The following is a 23,125-nucleotide window of genomic DNA, read 5'->3' as shown; positions in this document are numbered from 1 at the left end:
GTCATCAGGGGAAGGGTCAAAAGGTTGAGCAGGCAGGGAAAAGTGGAGTGGTAGAGGTGGAATATGAAAGTAGATGGGGAGAGAGGTAAGTTATGTACCGGAGGACAGGGGAAGGATCAGAGAGCAAGAAGCACATTGGCAGCAAAGAGAGAGGAAATAGTGGTAGCAGAAGTAGAGAGAGGTGAGCAGTGGATCAAACTTCCAGGAAAATAAGGTATCCGTAGGAGAGAAGGGAAGGGCAAATGGTGGAATTGATAGTGGGAGGGAGAGGTGAAGGAAAATACAGTAGTAGAACAGTGGGAGCAGACAGAGAGGTGGAGTTAGGGGACACTAACTTTCAAATTTACTACTAACAGTGTTTGGGTATGTTTTAACAACTATTGCCCTCTCCAAAAGTGCTTGACCCGGCTGCAGGCACCCACATGCGGCCTGATTGCGACTTTGTTGAAGCAGCACCGGCACAATGCCGCCTCCGCTGCCTCTGCTGCCACAAAGCCACACAAGGACTGCAGACTGTATTACGAGTTGAAAATGTGCAACTCCTATTACAGTTTGCGGTTCTTTGGTCATTCCCATGGGGGTGCCTTGAAAACATGCACCGCAATGGGAATGGCCAAAATGTTCCAACGCGGCATGGATGGTGACGTCCATGCTGTGCTGGAACTGGGGGGGAATGGAGACAGAGGGGCACATGTTGTGCCCCCTGAATGGATCCACATGGCGTGGGGGATATGAGGTTCTTCAAGGGCCCCCTTTGTTACTGCACCACCAGCTTTTTGATGGCGGGGCTCTGCCATGAATAGGTCGGCGATGGAAGGACTTAAAATATGATGAGTGGGACTGTGCAGTCCCTGTTCAGTATAATGCGTTGTAGCACTCCTGTGCCACTACCAGGGAACAACTGTTCCTTGGTGCAGCAGGCAGTCCACTGTTGATATGACTTTGCAAGTCGTACTCTGCAAAATGATGGACCCCCACTCCTGCACCACCGCACGTCTGGCGGTCACAAGACCTCCAGACTCATAATCAGGTCCACCATAGTTCTAGACATCATCTGCTGAAATGCCCGGTAAGAAAACTTTCTAAAAAATGGTTTGACACCACACACCAGACATCAAGAAAACGACCTGGACATTGGTTGAAACTGCCTTTAAGATAAGGTCACACCATTCCTAATTCTGATGAGAGAAAACAGTAATTGGATGGGAGGACCACCAGGGTTAAGGCTATGATAGGGCGGGCCCTCTTAGGCCCTAAGAGGCCTGAGGAGCCTGGTCTGTGCCATGTCCCTTGAGTCTGTAGTGGGATATCGTGCAAGGTAAAGCAATACAACATTCTTGCTGAACTGTGTGTGAGTTGTTTACAGCCCAATATAGACCCATTAAGTCACCCAAGTGGAATCATGGTCAAAAAGCCACCAATGTCTACCCGATCTACGACAAGGAAACTAGCCCAGGCAACAACCCCACTTCCAACTTTAACTGCTATTGACAAAATGTTACAACAAACTATTGTGGTGGTTGTCACTGCTATAGAAAATACTGAAAGACGCTTATCACTACCACCTAGTATGTGTTTGATATCTCATCCTACACAGAGAGCTAATGCACCTGCAAATACATATATAATAACAGCTATGTCACAGGATTCAATTCTACTACACTCTTATGCGGATTTACCGGGTAATGGTCCTAATTATGATGATGTATGACAACAGTCACCACCTACTGTGTTTACTGCCCGGGAAAGAAGGCTGTCAGTGACACCTAATTTACAGTCAACTGAGACCTCTCCCCCTACAGTGATTGATGTGTTAAACGCTAGAACGGAGTTAGATGACTGTGATAATAATGACACCAACCTAACAGATGAGATAGTCAACACGAGTCCATCACATAGTGTAAGTGACCATGTACCTGGCCGGTCCAAATATAAACTAGCAACCAGCAGGAAATTGGTAACTGTAAACAAACATGGGAGGATATATAGAAGAAAAAAGAAGAGACTAGTTCAAACTACCTTGACACAAGCAGGGAGGGGAAACATATTACAGCAGAGCAGTAATTTACAACCAAATGGAAATCATGGTACTGCCCAACAGGTCTCACCCTCTATTAGTATGGAGGACCTCATATTACAGCTAGAGCATTTGGTAAAATCCCACACTTTACCACTGGCAGAAAGATTGAGGACATTAACGGATAAGGTAGATAACCTAGAAAAGCTGGGTATAGCCAATTTAGATCTGCTAGAACAACTTAGCACACAGATTAAGCAGCCCACAATTAATGCCCCTAAAGATAAACCTAACAACATCTTGACCAGAAGCAAAATGAGCGCGGCCAGTCCTATTGCAATTGCATTGCTACTACTGCCCCGAAAAAATTACCTATAAATACTCCCAATACAACAGTAGGGCAGAAATCAGCAGCGGGGCAAAGGGGTAAAGGGAGCTTAGTACCCAACAGGATGGACAGGGCAGTATCTGCCCGGAACATCAACAACATCATACCTGCTGTGATAAATTTGCCACCGGAAAGCAGTGCGTACGTAGCTATACTCGCCAATGTTCCAAAGCTTAAGCACACTCAACTCGAAAACCAACAAACCCTTAAGAATAAAACACTGCATTGGCTAGCTCAAAACTGCGGGTTCCCAATGCTTGGGGCAAATCAGATCATCTCAACACAAAGAGTAGGATGGATGGGACCCAGCAAAAAGGAGATAGACGGGGACTGTATAGTCATACATTTTAGGACCCCTGACTGGGCCAGAGACTCCATTCTAAATGCACCCGTACCGTCTAACCAGGAATATAATTCAACCCTGCTCCCTTTACACTATTTCTATAGGGGCCAGTCAGGAAATTATGCCACAGTTCAGGTTGCTGACCAACATAGAGCTCCCCATCTTAACCACCATAACGTAGTTTATGACCCCACCTCACTCTACAATCCATGGGCCAATTTTGCAATTCCGACTTATAACAGATTCCAAGCGTTTGGTTCCCTAGATGAGAATGATTGACGGAAGCAATTGTATCCAAGGGAATGCTTGAATTTAATCAAGGGTTGCAAGGTATAAACAGAGCAGTAGCAAGGCTAGTAAGCAAAGATCAGTGTATAATTGACAAAACAGCCTAGCGAGACGTAATCCTTGTTTCAGATTTAACTCCGGACGATAAACTACTGAGACCTGAACCGGTGGTACCTTATGACACCACACTTGATAACAGTGCCGAAGGCCTCACGGTCATCACTTGGAATATAGCGGGAATTGCTGCTAAAATTACCACGCCCTTCTGGAACAGTTTTATTACACATGGATATGATATAATCTGTCTCCAGGAGACGTGGCATGGAGCCCAATTACAAGTCGAGGGGTACACAACATATAGTACGGATGCAATGGCTTCATTAGCAGGAAGAGCAAAAGGTGGATTACTGACCCTGGTATCAACTACTCTTACTGAGCGGTTATGTGGAGGTGGCCCCGTACGCATCGATCTTGCGTTTAGTACATGGCAAGGGTAGGGACTTAGTTATAGTACATTTTTATAACAACATTATTGGAGCCAATCGGGGCATGATTGTACCAGATATAGAGCGGGCAATAGAGGGAGTATTAGAATTATCAAGTGATCCCCCAGTAATAATTTGGGCAGGAGACTTCAATATCCAAGCGTGCTGTCATACATTGAAGGGGATTTGTGGTCATCGAGGGGAGTATCACAGCGGAGGCAGCACTGTTTACAACCATTTCCCGCACACTAATTATGGAAGCACCCTGAACAATCTAGTAGCCAAATTAGACCTCGAGCTGCTAGACTGTAAAAAGAACAAGACAACGAAGAGTGCCCGTCATTTAGAGGGAGGGACGCCCACTCTAACATCGATCATATCCTGGTGTCCAAAGCAACAGTCTACTCCAATCTATGGGTAGCTGAGCAACCAGTGAGCGATCACAACAGCATATCGCTGGTATTATCTGGCTGGGGGCCAAAAACTAATGCATACGGGAGACAGGTCCAAGGGATCACAGCCGAAAGATCAAACGGTATGAGAATTAAGTGGATTAGAATTAACCCTGCCCAATTCATGATGGACGTACTCTCAAAATGTAGAGGGGAAATAAGCTACTGTTTGGCACCCAAAGTGACTCCAGGTAACTTCATCGCTAATTTGATAAAAATAACTAAAGCGATTGATGACTCACTTACAGTTAGGAATCGAAAGATGAGGAAAATTCAAGTGGTGTGGTTTGACAAACATTGTGCCCAGTCACTAAACAAATTAAAATTAGCTCTTGATGCCAAGCCCAGAGACATAGCAAAAATTAAAGAGGAACGCCACAATTACAAGACTTCTCTGGCAACCAGGAAAAAAGAACTTCAAAATGAGGCCTGGTTTAATTTGGATATGGCTGTAGAAACTAAAAATCACAAGTTATTCTGGGAAACTGTAAATAGCCCACTTCTAAAGAACGATAAAAATAAAATCCTCGAGATTACCTCCCATGTGAGTTGTCGCGCCTGGATTGCCCATTTTACTGGGATTTTTAACTCTGATTCTAAATTAGATGGGTCAATTTTAACCGCAGATATAGCGCCTAGTTGTAAACGGCAAAAAATGCAGCTATCTGTGACCTTAACTGAGGTTACCGAGGCAATAAGAAATAGTAAAGGGGGTAAAGCCCCAGGTCCAGACGGGGTGCCTATGGACTTTTATAAACATGAAATGACTCTTTGGGCACCAATATTGACACAATATTTTAATGCTGCTATAGAAGATAGGCTTCCACCAACATGGGGACAGTCCATTATCGTACCTCTTTACAAGAAAGGTTCTAGGTCTGAGGCACGTAACTACCGTCCCATCTCTCTTTTGGACTCGTCAATCAAAATCCTCAGTCGAGTCCTTTTAGAGAGATTGGAAACCTGGGTCGAGGAAAAAAACATCTTATCCCCAGTGCAGTACGGGTTTAGAAAGCGGATTGGCACAATGGAGCAGTGCGTGAACCTGGAACTTAACTCAGCAAATACACAAGAGCCAAAGAGGGTAATCTATTCTTGTGTTTTGCTGACTTAAGTTCGGCATTTGATCTGGTGGAACACTCGCTCCTATGGCCAGTCCTGCTAGAAATGGGTGCCCCGACTGAAATTATCCATTTCCTTGCCAGATTATATGAAGGCCTGTCAAGCAAAGTTAGATTTGGATCCGCTGGAGAATGTACACCCTTGTTTAGTGTTAATAGAGGCATTCGACAAGGATGTGGTCTCGCCCCACTTTTATTTTCCTTTTTTGTAAATCAGATAGACCAAACCCTAAGAACAATCCAAGCAGATGCCCCTATTATAAATGGTAACCCTATTCCAATCCTATTATACGCGGATGACGCGGTTCTCCTATCCCGGACCCAAAATGGCCTGCAATGCCTAATCGATAAGTTTCACACTTTCATTGAAATTAGAAAGTTAATTATTAATGAAGGAAAAACTTTTACCATGTCTTGTGGTAGGAAGTCAAGAAAGAGCAGGACCTTCTACCTAGACGGGGAGAAATTAGAAACCGTAAAGAAATTTTGTTATCTGGGTATCACATTCTCAGGAGATGGAAGGTGGGCTAACGAACAAGAGAGTGTCCGTTTTAAAATGGTAAGGAATATTAATGGTGTTTTTAGATTCGCAGCAAAATTAGGGGGTCGAAGAATTAGAGAGATGGTGTCCATATACAACTCAAGGTGCATAACATCAGTCCTGTATGGGGCAGGAATATGGGGATATCATGACCAGAGTGGCAACCAAATTCAGTATGAGGAGAATGCCTTCCTGAAACGATTGCTTTGTGTTCCGGCTGCGGCCTCAAACGAGCTAACACAGAGGGAAGTGGGACTAAATTACGCTAAGGACTTAATTGCCCTACGCCCACTGGTACTTTGGCGATCAATCTGGTCTAAAGAAGAAACAAAATTCACTCAGGATGTGATAAATGACTGTTTAAAGCTCGATCACCGCTCAAATATACCATGGTTATGTCACATTCAACCTTGGTATAAGACACTTTATGATTGTGATATTTTTGGTGAACCTGTAGCGGGGGTTAGGACTTTCAAAAAAGGAACTTAAAGTCACTTTCCTGAGACACACAAGAAGTACCAGAATGACCAAATATGTAAAACAAAGCACGTTTATCTCTTATTTAGAACATAGCACCAATGAAGGTTTTCAATCATACCTCACCAAGCTCTCATCGTTTTGTATTGCCATGGTTACGATTAGGAATTGTGCACCACTTAGTGGCATTCCCATTAGTTAAGAAACCTGGAACATGCTTATGCCCCTGTGACGGTATATCTAAGCAGAGTAGCTGTCATTTTATGCTGTTTTGCAAATGTTATATTTTTTATAGAAAGTTTTATCTGAAACCCATCTTTTTAAAATATAATACGCGCAGCACTAAAATAGTGATGCAATTGATGTTTAACTTAGAGAGCCCAGATATATGTTTTTATGTGGCTACATATATTTTAAAATGTATCTTTGCACGGAAATCAATAACTGTAGGAACTCAACATATGGCTTAGACTTATATGCACTTTATATTTGCTAGTTTGCACATGCATTATTAGATGTTGTACCAACATGCACTTTGACTTTGCCTATTTGCACATGTGCCGGAAACGTGAACCTCATACTGCACTATATAATAGCACATACTAAATGCACTTTATTATTGCCAGCTTGCACATGTATTACTATTAGGTGAATGCACCAACAAGCACTTTAATATGCTTATTTGCACATGTGCTGTAGAATGACTATTTTATATAGTATTGTTAGTATTTGAAATTAGAGTATGATGTAATTTAATGATGTATATGCTATATTATTTTGGTTTGTTGCTATATGGTTGTATTCATACATACCGAATAAAGCATTTTTTTAAATTGAATTGAATTGAATTAAATTGATAGGGCATTAATGATATATTTCCTACGGGGGTTGGGCCAGATAAATAAGAAAGGATCCAGATAAGGAGGTTTGCATACATGTGGCACACACTTATCAGCATAACCCTTTGTTGGTGTCTCCTACATGAATACTAAGATGGAGATGAGGGTCCCTCCACTATCAATGACCTAGACTTGTTGTGAATGCACCAGGAAGCCCAATTGCAACCAGCAGAATTGCACCACCACCACCACTGCCTGACAACTGCCACCACCACAGCACCCATCGCCACTGTTATCATCAAGACTGCAGTCACTACCACTGCAATGAACGCCCCTATATTGGTCAGTCCTCCTAGAGCGAGGTGTACCAAACCATCAACAAAATAGGGGACGTCTTTGCCAAGAACAAGGACAGCAATACAGGGAATCACGTGATAGTCTAGGTGTAATAGAGACCAGAAGAGCCACAGTGAGACAATGGCCCCTGAAGAAACAACTGCTGCACCTGCAATTGGGCACGTTTTTGCTTTTTAGCTATAACAAATAAATAAAATCAAGGTTACTTAAAAAAAAAATTAGATGCAAAAAGCATTTTTTTGGGCTTAGTAATCAGTTGCTGCAGTGAGTTGGATTTAATTTTGCAGATGCTAGAAGATGCATTCTGGGAATTGCAAAATATCAAAAAATGTTATCATTTGGCATGTCAAAGAAATTTGAATGGATGCACATAAGGTGTTAAACAATTTCTGTTTTGGTTGACACTTAAAATGTGCTTGGGTGTAATTTGTAAATTCTTACTGTTATAGAATTTACTAACCATAAACGAATTGACATCTCTCGACAGGGTATCAAAACTGAATATCCAAAGTATCAGCGAAAATACTTAATAGGAGACTCTCGGTTCCATCATTTTATAACCATCCTAGTGGCTGTACCGACCATTTTCAACAACAACGTCAGAAAAGTTGTTGTAATAGAGTTCAAAACATGTTTAGAGGTGAAGTTAAATATAACAATGTGTGAATGTTTTAAGCAGGACTGTATACATTACCTCAATCCATGTGTATACATAGCCATCAATGTTCAGTACAGGAAGAACATAAAAAGCCATTTCGTTCAAAAGATTGGTCATGGTTTTGTCCTTTCCATATTTTCCTGTGGCCTGAAAAACACCAAACAAAATGTTATTTTCATTTAAATGCAGGTAAGCTAACCAAATTTCAATTAATCAAGAACGCTGTATTTATCTCCCATAAAGGGAACTCGTGTGCTATATTTTGTTGGGCTAATAAGATAAGCACTGATCATTAGATGTACAACACAACTCTAAGGACAGAAGCAGACCTGGTACATAACACAGATTCTACAATACAGGCCATCATCCTAGGTTGGCCTTAATCCAGAGAAAAAATGGTACACCAAGTTAATGTGAATACCTGAGGGTTCTATAATTACTTCGTGTGCAATGGTGGGCCATTCTGAGCAACTATCTGCTGGAAAATTGCCCTCTCTGAAGGATAACCTCAACCTTTTTGCCTTCCTCCTCCTCTTTTATATATAGATACGCTGAATATCTATTCCAAACACTCCCAAGTTGTAAGCTGCAGGGACAATCCACCCCAGAAAGGAACCAATATCTGTGCCAGTTATGCTCAGGGCCGTAATCCAACACTACCTATGTGTTCGGCTCGATGAGGCCTTGCATGATATTGACCCTTAATTCCTGAGACAAGCTTTCAAATTGTACAAAGCCAGCAGAAATCGTTGATCACTGGGAGCAAAGAAAGCTGTGCTCATTAGATTCAAAAAGGTGAAATGAGGTGGGAACTGTTTTTTTATAGGGGCTAACAAAACTTGGAATCTGCTTTCACCTCATACCAGGACTGCCCACTCCTTGCTTGACTTCAGAAAGTATTTGAAAACATGGCCTTTTTAATAATAGTGTGCTCAAGCTGTTTGCTAGCACTAAGACACCCTAGGGTATACAAGAGCTCTATGAATTGTTTAACATAACATAACATAAGATTAAAAGGAGTAGCAGCATCATGTTTGATAGCATTTGAATGTTCGTGATAGATCCTCTTAATTGGTAAAGCCGGATTTGACATTACTATTTTAGAAATGTCACTTTTAGAAAGTGATATTTTATCAACAACAATGCCTCTGACACCATCGATAACACTCTTTCTTTTTACCACAATAGTCCCTTTTATTGACTTTGGGCTTTTAAGCAAATAATTTTTCCATTATTATATCTTTTTATGTATTGGTATTCACCTTAATTTCAAGAAATTTTCTATTCAACTCTCCTTGTTTTGTGTCATACATCACATAAAGAAATTACTTGAATTTACATACAACATCTATATACACAAAACATTTACTAAACACCATATATACATTTCCAATTATGACATGATTTAATTCCAGACAAGTTGAAAGAACCTCATACTATATCTTCATACACATGATCAATACTTGATTATATCAAAGGGAGTTATTCTTCTCCTCTCTGTCCTACTTTTAATATCAAAACTGTCTAACTGGGGTCAAATCTTTCTTTATCCCTAAGTTGTGTCTATTTTATAGGTCCTCTATAGGGTCGAGGGTCTATTTTTTTCGCAATTATGCTCCGTGGGGAAATTAATCCTTTCCACTCTTTGTTCCCATGAGGGGAATCTGAAGTGCATAAAGTCCTTCGAACCACTATTTTTTGCCAACGCGTTTCGACCTTCTCGTATTTGGACCAGGTGTTCTTTTCATGTGCGGTCTTCCTCAGGGCTGAGTACTTATTGAGTAGGACATCATTGTACACCCTTTTATCTTCTACGTCCAATGTGGGCAGTTAGGTCATCCCAGTTCTAGATCTTTCTGCTGTTTTTTTTTCTTTTTCATTTTTCTTTTTTAATTTCAGGAAGCGATGCCTTTTCCAGTTATAGTTTCAATGTTGTGCTTTTCCTTCAGTCAGCATTCAGTCCGCATTCACTTCCGGGTGTCGGGGCATCTGTGATCGTCTGTGAGGCTCCAAATACGAGAAGGTCGAAACGCGTTGGCAAAAAATAGTGGTTCGAAGGACTTTATGCACTTCAGATTCCCCTCATGGGAACAAAGAGTGGAAAGGATTAATTTCCCCGCGGAGCATAATTGCGAAAAAAATAGACCCTCGACCCTATAGAGGACCTATAAAATAGACACAACTGAGGGATAAAAAAGATTTGACCCTAGTTAGACAGTTTTGATATTAAAAGTAGGACAGAGAGGAAAAGAATAACTCCCTTTGATATAATCAATTATTGATCATGTGTATGAAGATATAGTATGAGGTTCTTTCAACTTGTCTGGAATGAAATCATGTCATAATTGGAAATGTATATATGGTGTTTAGTAAATGTTTTGTGTATATAGATGTTGTATGTAAATTCAAGTAATTTTTTCTGTGATGTATAACACAAAACAAGGAGAGTTGAATAGAAAATCTCTTGAAATGAAGGTGAATACCAATACATAAAAATATATAATAATGGAAAAATGATTTGCTTAAAAGCCCAAAGTCAATAAAAGGGACTATTGTGGTAAAAAGAAAGAGTGTTATCGATGGTGTTAGAGGCATTGTTGTTGATAAAATATTCCGTTACAGATTCCAGCCTCTGACCTCCTTAACTGAATCATCCCCCCTGTTGTATACCTACTTTTAGAAAGTGAGCATTTCTCTGCTCTTACTGTTATGTGTGCTTGTAACCTGTCTCAAATACACATCTGGGCTGGGTGACACCAACACTTTGTACATTTTCTTTAGACAGCCACAAACACAGGAATGTTGGGTGTGACAGAGGATTCATCTGCATTCATATGCATTCTGATAGCCTTCCTGAGCAGGAAGGGGGAGAGGGAACTCACACATATATCGGAATAGACTATGACCCTTCCCCCCACAGATAGCCTAGCAGACTCAGCCTTGGATGAAAGGGGACCTGTGCACTTCAAGGAGCTGCTTTGAAGTCCCCACCCACTTCAAAGGCACATTTGGGTATAAGTACTCTGAGTCTCTGATCCTACCGAATCAGTACACTACTAAGCCTGGGAAGACCTCTGCTGGAGTAAGGACTGCTTGCTTTAAGGATTGCCACAGTGCCTTGACTGACTGTTCTGAAGAACTGCCCCTTTGCTTTACTGAGCTGCCCTGCTGCCTGGTGATCTCAGTCCTGCTGAGGACAAGGACTGGACACATCTCACTAGAACCCAGAGGGACTCCAAAGGTTTGCTGACTAGTCTCCAGTTTTTTTGAAGTCTCATGGACACAAAAGATTTCCTGCAATCCTGCTGGTGCTGCTGGAACCTGCCATATGAGAGTCTTACCCTGACTGGAGGTGCCCCCTTTTGTCCTGTTGCTCAGAAGTGGTTTTTGGTGTTGTTTTGCTACAAAATTGATGCATTGTGTGTGACTTTTGCGCATTCGAAATCAATGCACCACCTTTTCACGCAGATGCAGAGGCTGGTCAGTTACAGACATTCCACAGATTGCACTCTGTGCGTCTTGATAACGACACATTGCCTGCATCTCTACAGAGCTTAACAGCGACGCAGTCACCAACTGTGTGAAATGGAATAAATGGATCGTGCTCTTGACGTCAACAATTTGCTCCATCCAAGGTACTTCTTCAGCAAGCCGCGCGTGAATCTCAGAGTCGACCTTTCCTCCTTCGTGGTCAGCATGAGATATTTCTGATTTGCTCAAGTCCCTTGTGACCTCAATAAACCTTTTAGTGCTATTGGCTTCTAAGCACTGTTTCTGCATTTATTCTTTAAAAAATGATATCTCGACTTCTACTGATTGGATATTTATCAATTTTGCTCTTGTTTTACTCAGATAAATATTCTTTATTTTCTAAACTGGTATGGAGTCTGTTTGTAATGTTTTAATTGAGTTACACTGTGAGTGTGCTGCACAAATACTTTACACATTAGTTAAGCCTTACTGCTCAGTGCCAAACTTAAAGAGGGCCAGCGCAGGTTAATTTCAAGTGTGTATCTCACTTACCCTGACAAGGATTTTGGTCCCTGCCTGGACAGTGTGTAGGAAAGTACCCTCTTTTTATATGGTTTCCCCCACTTTTTGCATAATGTTGATTTATTGATGTACTTTGACTGAGTGTGCCCTGGGTTTCTACCAACCAGGTACCCAATACCTATGTTCCCTAAAATTGTTATGTTGAAAACCCAATTGCAACTCTCTGGCCTCACTTAAGCCTCTAGTAAAAGGTGCCCTAGGTACCAAGGGCACTGAGACCAGGTAAGGCCTCTAAAGGCTGCAGTACTTATTGTGCCCTCCTTAGAGACGATGTACCAATGTACCAATGATAGCATTTGAATGTTCGTGATAGATCCTCTTACTTGGTAAAGCCGGATTTGACATTACTATTTTAGAAATGCCACTTTTAGAAAGTGAGCATTTCTCTGCTCTTACTGTTATGTGTGCTTGCAACCTGTCTCAAATACACGTCTGGGCTGGGTGACACCAACACTTTGTACATTTTCTTTAGACAGCCACAAACACAGGAATGTTGGGTGTGACAGAGGACTCATCTGCATTTATATGCATTCTGATAGCCTTCCTGAGCAGGAAGGGGGGAGGGAACTCACACATATATAGGAATAGACAATGACCCTTCCCCACAGTAAGGGATGATTACCCCCCACAGATAGCCTAGCAGACTCAGCCTTGGATGAAAGGGGACCTGTGCACTTCAAGGAGCTGCTTTGAAGTCCCCACCCACTTCAAAAGCACATTTGGGTATAAGTACTCTGAGTCTCTGATCCTACCGAATCAGTACACTACTGAGCCTGGGAAGACCTCTGCTGGAGTAAGGACTGCTTGCTTTAAGGATTGCCACAGTGCCTTGACTGACTGTTTTGAAGAACTGCCCCTTTGCTTTACTGAGCTGCCCTGCTGCCTGGTGTTCTCAGTCCTGCTGAGGACAAGGACTGGACACATCTCACTAGAACCCAGAGGGACTCCAAAGGTTTGCTGATTAGTATCCAGTTTTTTTGAAGTCTCATGGACACAAAAGATTTCCTGCAATCCTGCTGGTGCTGCTGGAACATGCCATATGAGAGTCCTACCCTGACTGGAGGTGCCCCCTTTTGTCCTGTTGCTCAAAAGTGGTTTTATGCTGTTGTTTTGCTACAAAATTGATGCATTGTGTGTGACTTTTGCGCGATCAAAATCAATGCACCACCTTTTCACGCTGATGCAGAGGCTGGTCAGTTACAGACATTCCACAGATTGCACTCTGTGCGTCTTGATAACGACACATTGCCTGCATCTCTACAGAGCTTAACAGCCACACAGTCACCAACTGTGTGAAATGGAATGGATGCATCGTGCTCTTGACGTCAACATTTTGCTCCATCCAAGGTACTTCTTCAGCAAGCCCTGCGTGAATCTCACAGCCGACCTTTCCTCCTTCGTGGTCAGCATGAGATATTTCTGATTTGCTCAAGTCCCTTGTGACTTCAATAAACCTATTAGTGCTATTGGCTTCGAAGCACTGTTTCTGCATTTATTTATTTTTAAATGATATCTCGACTTCTACTGATTGGATATTTATCAATTTGCTCTTGTTTTACTCAGGTAAATATACTTTATTTTCTAAACTGGTATAGAGTCTGTTTGTAATATTTTCATTGGGTTACACTGTGAGTGTGCTGCACAAATACTTTACACATTAGTTAAGCCTTACTGCTCAGTGCCAAACTTAAAGAGGGCCAGCGCAGGTTAATTTAAAGTGTGTATCTCACTTACCCTGACTAGGATTTTGGTCCCTGCCTGGACAGTGTGTAGGAAAGTACCCTCTTTTTGTATGGTTGCCCCCACTTTTTGCATAATGTTGATTTATTGATGTACTTTGACTGAGTGTGCCCTGGGTTTCTGCCAACTAGGTACCCAATACCTATGTTCCCTAAAATTGTAATGTTGCAAAACCCAATTGCAACTCTCTGGCCTCATTTAAGCCTCTAGTAAAAGGTGCCCTAGGTACCAAGGGCACTGAGACCAGGTAAGGCCTCTAAAGGCTGCAGTACTTATTGTGCCCTCCTTAGAGACGATGTACCAATGTACCAATGATAGCATTTGAATGTTTGTGATAGATCCTCTTACTTGGTAAAACCGGATTTGACATTACTATTTTAGAAATGCCACTTTTAGAAAGTGAACATTTCTCTGCTCTTACTGTTATGTGTGCTTGCAACCTGTCTCAAATACACGTCTGGGCTGGGTGACACCGACACTTTGTACATTTTCTTTAGACAGCCACAAACACAGGAATGTTGGGTGTGACAGAGGACTCATCTGCATTTATATGCATTCTGATAGCCTTCCTGAGCAGGAAGGGGGGAGGGAACTCACACATATATAGGAATAGACAATGACCCTTCCCCACAGTAAGGGATGATTACCCCCCACAGATAGCCTAGCAGACTCAGCCTTGGATGAAAGGGGACCTGTGCACTTCAAGGAGCTGCTTTGAAGTCCCCACCCACTTCAAAGGCACATTTGGGTATAAGTACTCTGAGTCTCTGATCCTACCGAATCAGTACACTACTGAGCCTGGGAAGACCTCTGCTGGAGTAAGGACTGCTTGCTTTAAGGATTGCCACAGTGCCTTGACTGACTGTTTTGAAGAACTGCCCCTTTGCTTTACTGAGCTGCCCTGCTGCCTGGTGTTCTCAGTCCTGCTGAGGACAAGGACTGGACACATCTCACTAGAACCCAGAGGGACTCCAAAGGTTTGCTGATTAGTATCCAGTTTTTTTGAAGTCTCATGGACACAAAAGATTTCCTGCAATCCTGCTGGTGCTGCTGGAACATGCCATATGAGAGTCCTACCCTGACTGGAGGTGCCCCCTTTTGTCCTGTTGCTCAGAAGTGGTTTTATGCTGTTGTTTTGCTACAAAATTGATGCATTGTGTGTGACTTTTGCGCGATCAAAATCAATGCACCACCTTTTCACACTGATGCAGAGGCCTGTCAGTTACAGACATTCCACATATTGCACTCTGTGCGTCTTGATAACGACACATTGCCTGCATCTCTACAGAGCTTAACAGCGACACAGTCACCAACTGTGTGAAATGGAATGGATGCATCGTGCTCTTGACGTCAACATTTTGCTCCATCCAAGGTACTTCTTCAGCAAGCCCTGTGTGAATCTCACAGCCGACCTTTCCTCCTTCGTGGTCAGCATGAGATATTTCTGATTTGCTCAAGTCCCTTGTGACTTCAATAAACCTATTAGTGCTATTGGCTTCGAAGCACTGTTTCTGCATTTTTTTTTTTTTAAATGATATCTCGACTTCTACTGATTGGATATTTATCAATTTGCTCTTGTTTTACTCAGGTAAATATACTTTATTTTCTAAACTGGTATAGAGTCTGTTTGTAATATTTTCATTGGGTTACACTGTGAGTGTGCTGCACAAATACTTTACACATTAGTTAAGCCTTACTGCTCAGTGCCAAACTTAAAGAGGGCCAGCGCAGGTTAATTTAAAGTGTGTATCTCACTTACCCTGACTAGGATTTTGGTCCCTGCCTGGACAGTGTGTAGGAAAGTACCCTCTTTTTGTATGGTTGCCCCCACTTTTTGCATAATGTTGATTTATTGATGTACTTTGACTGAGTGTGCCCTGGGTTTCTGCCAACTAGGTACCCAATACCTATGTTCCCTAAAATTGTAATGTTGCAAAACCCAATTGCAACTCTCTGGCCTCATTTAAGCCTCTAGTAAAAGGTGCCCTAGGTACCAAGGGCCTGAGACCAGGTAAGGCCTCTAAAGGCTGCAGTACTTATTGTGCCCTCCTTAGAGACGATGTACCAATGTACCAATGATAGCATTTGAATGTTTGTGATAGATCCTCTTACTTGGTAAAACCGGATTTGACATTACTATTTTAGAAATGCCACTTTTAGAAAGTGAACATTTCTCTGCTCTTACTGTTATGTGTGCTTGCAACCTGTCTCAAATACACGTCTGGGCTGGGTGACACCGACACTTTGTACATTTTCTTTAGACAGCCACAAACACAGGAATGTTGGGTGTGACAGAGGACTCATCTGCATTCATATGCATTCTGATAGCCTTCCTGAGCAGGAAGGGGGAGAGGGAACTCACACATATATTAGAATAGACTATGACCCTTCCCCACAGTTAGGGATGATTACACCCCGCCAGATAGCCTAGCAGACTCCGCCTTGGATGAAAGGGGACCTGTGCACTTCAAGGAGCTGCTTTGAAGTCCCCACCCACTTCAAAGGCACATTTGGGTATAAGTACTCTGAGTCTCTGATCCTACCGAATCAGTACACTACTGAGCCTGGGAACACCTCTGCTGGAGTAAGGACTGCTTGCTTTAAGGATTGCCACAGTGCCTTGACTGACTGTTTTGAAGAACTGTCCCTTTGCTTTACTGAGCTGCCCTGCTGCCTGGTGTTCTCAGTCCTGCTGAGGACAAGGACTGGACACATCTCACTAGAACCCAGAGGGACTCCAAAGGTTTGCTGACTAGTATCCAGTTTTTTTGAAGTCTCATGGACACAAAAGATTTCCTGCAATCCTGCTGGTGCTGCTGGAACCTGCCATATGAGAGTCCTTCCCTGACTGGAGGTGCCCCCTTTTGTCTTGTTGCTCAGAAGTGGTTTTTGCTGTTGTTCTACTACAAAATTGATGCATTGTGTGTGACTTTTGCACGATCAAAATCAATGCACCACCTTTTCACGCTGATGCAGAGGCTGGTCAGTTACAGACATTCCACAGATTGCGCTCTGTGCGTCTTGATAACGACACATTGCCTGCATCTCTACAGAGCTTAACAGCGACGCAGTCACCAACTGTGTGAAATGGAATGGATGCATCGTGCTCTTGACGTCAACAATTTGTTCCATCCAAGGTACTTCTTCAGCAAGCCCTGCGTGAATCTCACAGCCGAACTTTCCTCCTTCGTGGTCAGCATGAGATATTTCTGATTTGCTCAAGTCCCTTGTGACCTCAATAAACCTTTTAGTGCTATTGGCTTCTAAGCACTGTTTCTGCAATTATTTTTAAAAAAATGATATCTCGACTTCTACTGATTGGATATTTATCAATTTGCTCTTGTTTTACTCAGATAAATATTCTTTATTTTCTAAACTGGTGTGGAGTCTGTTTGTAATGTTTTCATTGTGTTACACTGTGAGTGTGCTGCTCAAATACTTTACACATTAGTTAAACCTTACTGCTCAGTGCCAAACTTAGAGACAATGTACCTTTACACACACACACACTTCCTTTGCAGGCTGCTGTTTTGGTGCAGAACAAAGCTAAGAGTCGACATGGCACCCATCTATTTGTGCCATGCCTACAACCCACTTTACTGGCATAGGTAATCCACCCCTCTAGAGGGGTGCACTGTACCTGTTGTGAGGATACAGGTGCATGTGCCCTGTATTCATACAGTGTCTAAGTCAATTCTTAGAAATTGTAAGTGCAGTAATGCCATTACGAGTATATGTTATGGGAGTTTGTATCTACAAACTCCACAGCACCATAATGGCTTTACTGAAAACCGAGAAGTTTGGCATCAAATGTTTCCGCACATTAAACCCACAGTGACGCCAGTGTGGGATTTTAAAAATACACTCAAAGGGCATCTTAGAGATGCCCCTTGAAAAAGTATCTAACTCGTGTCCTAGCTTAGTGACTGCTCACCAGCTGCCACCACCAGACATGTTTCTGGCCCACTGGGACGAGAGCCTGCTGCTCTTGATGTCCTGAAACAAAGCACATCCTGGGACAAGGTGCCAAGCCTCAACCCCCAGAATGGGCAGGGTCCACGAAGGGGAAGCTTCAAAGGCCTGCCCCCTTAGTGAGCTACCCCAGCCATTTGCTGCTCCCAGCAACTGTCCCCCACTTGTTCTGACCCCCACTTTGGGTGGGAGAATCGGTAGGAAAATCAAGTTATGAAGAGAGGTGTACCGACCTTTGCCAACCCCACCGCTCAGGCAAGGGAGGCGAGGTGAAGCGTAACTCTTAGTCCATGCCATCTTGCAGATGGGGGACCCAGCCAACCAGAGTGAGTCTTATGCCCCCTTCCAATGGAGGGTCGCATAATAGGGGGTGTACCCACCCCATGGAAGGGACTTAATTGTCCCAACCTGTACCTTGCTGTAACACCCCTAAATTTAGTATTTAGGGGAAACTTTGAACCTTGCCTCCTCAGACCAGAGCCAAAAACAAGAGGCAAGAAGAAAGACAAAACAACTGTATGGAGCGAAGAAGAGGAGGACACCAACTGACTTCGCCCCTGTCCTTCTGGCCTGTCCTGACCTCTGACTATTCCAACAGAACCTTGGTGTGACCTGCAGCCAGCAGCCCTCGAAAACACAGAGAACCTACCCTGCCTTTGCGACTAAAAAGGACTTTGTCTCCTGTGAGCACTGGACTTGCTCAAAAGTAACTGACTCTGACTCTGGCCAACTCCGTGAGTCTCCATCACTCCACTCGCAGCGTCTGAGTGAACCAACTCCCTAAGGAGGTCCTCCCAGCAATCCTAGCCTGGATCTTAGTGACCCCTGAACCTCAAAAGGCTCCCACATCTAACCTGCAACCAACAACTAGGAGTTCCCCTTAACCACAACCAACACACTGACCAACTCTGTAACTGAAGAGGTCCAGAAAGAGCAACCGTGACCATCCGACCTACTCCGTCACCGAACACTTGAGGTCACAGGACGACGACTCCCAAAGACCCCACTCGCCTCAACAGAAGCTGACCAAGTCCGAGAGAACTGCGACCGAATCTGCAGCATCAGCCTAGTCCGCATCCTACACCCGGCTGCCCCTGTGCTGCTGGTGGTGTAGATCGAGTGTTGGCCATTGGACCCTACAGTGCTGACCTCAACCCCTAGAGCTTCTGTTCTCTAACCTGGTGGCCTGCTCGCAGCAGTCCCCAAGCTCACTACTGTGCTTAGCCCGTTGGCTAATGTGTGGTCCCTGCACTCTGCACCCAGGCTGCCTCTGTGCTGCTGGCGGTGTGAATCAAGTTCCAGTTTGACAGAATGTTGCCCACTGACAAATACAACTCAGTGCTGCCTTCTCAGGACTAAATGTGGCTTGTGTGTAGTACTGTAAGCCTGTATTAAGTTTGCAAAATGCCTTGTATCATTTTTCTTTCCATCAGGAAATGCACCAGCCCTGTATCTTAGAGATACCTGGCTGTGTAAGAAAAGTAATTGCAAAGTAATTCTGACTATTTGCAAATACAACGTAATTCTACGGTAACTAATTCACTGCATTCAACCTGTATTTAAACTGCATATGCTTGCAAATTATTCTTATACTTACCTGTACCAGGCCTGGCTTGGTTCTAGAAAGCTAAATATTATTTTTATGCAAACCAATTGATTGGGGTTCAATCCTTGAGTGTGTGAAATCATTTCTTGCCTGAGTTGTACATTAAATGCTTAGCACTACCCTCTGATAAGACCTTACTGTTCATCCACACTACCGCAAATAGAGAGTAAGGGGCTGTCTACTTTAACCTCTGCCTTCCTTTGGGGATCCACTGGAGTCTGTGTACACTATACCTTACTTTTGTATAGTATATACAGAGCCAGTTTCCTACACAGGGTGCATACCACTGCCAACTAGAGACCCAATTTCAAACAATATCCTTGGACCGGAAGATAACATGCTTATATTACTTTCGTTTCTCCATTGTGAAGTGCACACACTCAGAATGTACACAGTTTGACCACACAGTGTGTGCCAGATTTCCACACAGCATACTAATCGTATTGTGGGTGCAAACAGGAGTTTGCACACAAATAAGTTTTGCACCCAATTGAATGAAGGCTATTTGGACACAAATATCCCCTGCCTGGTGTACCTCTTTGTTTAATAAACACTAAGAACAACCTAGTTGGTGGCATGCTTCATCATTGGGTTGCCACCTAGGGGGCTCAGTGCTTCCTAGGTGTGTTTCAATGCTTGATTAAAGCAGAGCTGTAATCAGGCATAATCAGGGGTCGAAGCACACCTAGAAGGCACTTGGCATGCTTGGTGGGAACTTAATAATGAAGCATACTACCAACTAGGTTGGTGGATGAGAATTCTTTTAAAGTCCTAATAGTTTTCTGCAAGGGAGACAACTTATATGACCAATGATAAATTGGCTCCCAGATGACCTCTAGCATGTTCATGGTGTTTAATCAGTACATTTTGGGAAGATGAGCGAACCCCATTGTTCCCTCCTCTCTCTTATATCTCTGCTTAGAGTATCTCTTTGTTCTCCAAAAACCAAACAAGAGTACCTGTATGCAAGTATCTGGTACCCTGGTTTTTACTTTTGGCCTTAGCCTCTCCCTTGAGGTGAGTAAGGTCCTGTACCCATCCTTTGACTTGGAGGGGAACATTTAGGGCCCTTTTATGAGTATGGCGGTCCGAGGACCACCAGACTAGGCTGGCACAGCGGTGGCAGATCCAGCCACCGCCGCACTGGCGGTCCGACCACCCGAATATGGCCTGGGTAGTCAGACCACCCTGGGACCACTGGCTCTGCCAGGGAAACACCATTCCCTGGAGTTGGGGTGGCAGTCAGAGGTCGCAAATATGCTTGGCGGGACCACATATTCAAGTTTCCTCTCTACCAGGGTATTAATCGGCGGTTCCACTGCCATGAAAACCCTGACGGAGAGGAATCAGGGCCCGTGCCTCAAACGTATGTGAATTCACACATGGGGGCATAAAATGTGCCCCCCTGTGTGCATGCACATAAGTTCCTGCCCGGAATGGACTTTTGAGTCCATACCATATAGGAATCTTGCAGTGTGGTCACATTGCGGTGCCTTTTTTAAGGCCACTGCTTCCTTTAAAAGAGGCACCACCTTTAGATTGCCATGCCGCCTGCCTGCCAGACTACTTGTTAGTTGTAATCTGGTGGGTGTGCGTGTCAACTTCGGCAGAGCGTTGGTGCAGTGGTTTGCACCACCACACCATCGCTCTGCAGAAAGGTCGTAATAGGTCCCTAAATGTACCCTCCTTGTGCAGACAGTTTAATTCTTTCCCTGTGATGGGTTTAGCACATGGAGTGGTGGTGGCAACTGAATTGGGGAAAGATGACACAAAACCCCTTTAGAAATGCAAATATCCTGTTGCTGAGAACCGAGATGCTGATTACTCTTCATGTTGTACTACCATTTAGTAGATGATGTGGGTGAAGGGTGGGCTAGACACTCTATTGTTAAAGGTCCAGGGACCACTCTTTCAGTGTGACTGATGGCATCCAGGCAAATAAAGTAAAACACCTCTTAAATAATCTGTTGTGGATGCTCCAGACTGGAGACAACCCTGCTGTGAGGAGCACTACTCTGCACAAAGGCTGTATCTTGAGAGCTGCCTGTAGAGGACACCTTAAGGAAGAACCACCACAACATGGTTCTGAGAGTGTAAACTGTGAATTCACATCTCATGTCTGCTTTGACTGTATAAAAGTCGGTCCCACTGATTCACTTGTTGTTCCAGTTCTGTCTGACCAAGGAAGGGAGTGCTTCAAAGAATATCAGAGGACTGCTGTTCAAACAGAACTGGTATCTGCCTGACAGCCAGCTTCTCAGAGGTGAAAGGATATCACTGCAGTCTACCTGTTGCTGAGGAGCTATTTACCTCTGTCCTGAAGTGCCTAGAAGCCAACCTACCAACTGAGCAAGGTAAGGAGCCTGTCAACTCTGCAAGAGGAGTGACTATCCAGGAGTAGCAAGGTGTAGAGGGGCCCTAGTGTGGGAGTCTCCAGAACTGGAAGAGAGCGGTCTGTTTGCCCTGGTGGTCCCCAGACCCTCCCTTGAAGTTCCACTCAGGAATTGTGAAGCTGTGGAGTGACCTAAGCTGCTGTGCCTGAAGTGTGAAGCTGTATCATGAGCTGAGCAATTGTGCCTGAATCTTGAAGCTGCGGCATGAACTGAGCAAATCCACCTGGATTGTGGAGCTGTGGTGTGATCTGACTCACTTCCCAATTTGAGTTTGTGGCATGACCTGAGTCATGGTCCCAGTCAACTAATGAGGCCGTGTTTGATGCCTTAAACTTTGCTTGAATAGGGCTGCAACATGCACATTCCAGACAAATCATGAGAAAGCCAGTACTTCCTCAAGCAGCGTTCAACAGTTCAGAACAGTCGCATCACTTCATGTATGACTGAAGAGTAGATTGAGTGGAACTGACAACTTATACTTAGGCCAGAAGGGAGAAGCAGACAAGTTGAGAAGAAACTTGGCTCTGTTGAGAACACTGACCCAACACCAAATGAGAGACTCGTAGTAACTGTGAGAGAGTCTGAACACAATTACAAGACCACTGGAGCTTATATAGACCTGAACCTAATATTACTAAGCACTGAACTAGGGAGGGATCCACCAGGATCACAAGGGTGAATAGGGGTATGTTTTGTGAATTTGAAATAGGTAAAAGGATGGCAGTAGAAGCATGCAGCTGTGTCATTTTCATAGTAATCGGAGGTCAATTCTAGAATTATATTTAGTAACTTTAATCAATCTAAATAAATAGACCACAAAAGTACAATAAAAGAAAAATATTAAAGTACAATTATTATTTAACATGGTCTTTTACAGTACATTATGAGAACAGTTCATAAAAACACTATCATATCTTATCATACCACTGTCTGTGATGTCCAAATAACGATGTTACATTTTTAGATTGAAATCAAGGGGAAAGAGAAGTGGCAAAAACCTCCCCCTAGGCCTGCTCAGGGGGTCCCACAAAGACCCCCAGGGTCAAAGAATGCATGTAAAAAAAAAAGTTGGCCTAATTCGTTGTGGATGTATGAATCCGGATGACAAGATAAAAAAATGAAGCGCGAGTTCCCACGCTTCGTTGTACTTAGGACTTATGAGAGTCCTACCCTGACTGGAGGTGCCCCCTTTTGTCTTGTTGCTCAGAAGTGGTTTTTGCTGTTGTTCTACTACAAAATTGATGCATTGTGTGTGACTTTTGCACGATCGAAATCAATGCACCACCTTTTCACGCTGATGCAGAGGCTGGTCAGTTACAGACATTCCACAGATTGCGCTCTGTGCGTCTTGATAACGACACATTGCCTGCATCTCTACAGAGCTTAACAGCGATG

The 23,125-nt window shown here is 43.4% G+C and overlaps 1 protein-coding gene across 1 annotated transcript in view; it reads right to left on the bottom strand.

Annotated features, from left to right (window-relative positions):
• LOC144792757 (mast cell carboxypeptidase A-like) overlaps positions 1–23,125 on the bottom strand; it is a 308,710-nt gene that overhangs the window by 211,915 nt on the left and 73,670 nt on the right. Inside the window, exon 7 of the mRNA XM_078667938.1 lies at positions 8,003–8,113. Coding sequence (XP_078524064.1) covers positions 8,003–8,113 — 111 coding nt within the window. The remainder of the gene's footprint in view (positions 1–8,002; positions 8,114–23,125) is intronic.

This window comes from Lissotriton helveticus, chromosome 11 (genome assembly GCF_964261635.1).
Source record: "Lissotriton helveticus chromosome 11, aLisHel1.1, whole genome shotgun sequence".
Taxonomy (NCBI): Eukaryota; Metazoa; Chordata; class Amphibia; order Caudata; family Salamandridae; genus Lissotriton; species Lissotriton helveticus.
This window is presented reverse-complemented; position numbering and strand designations above follow the sequence as displayed.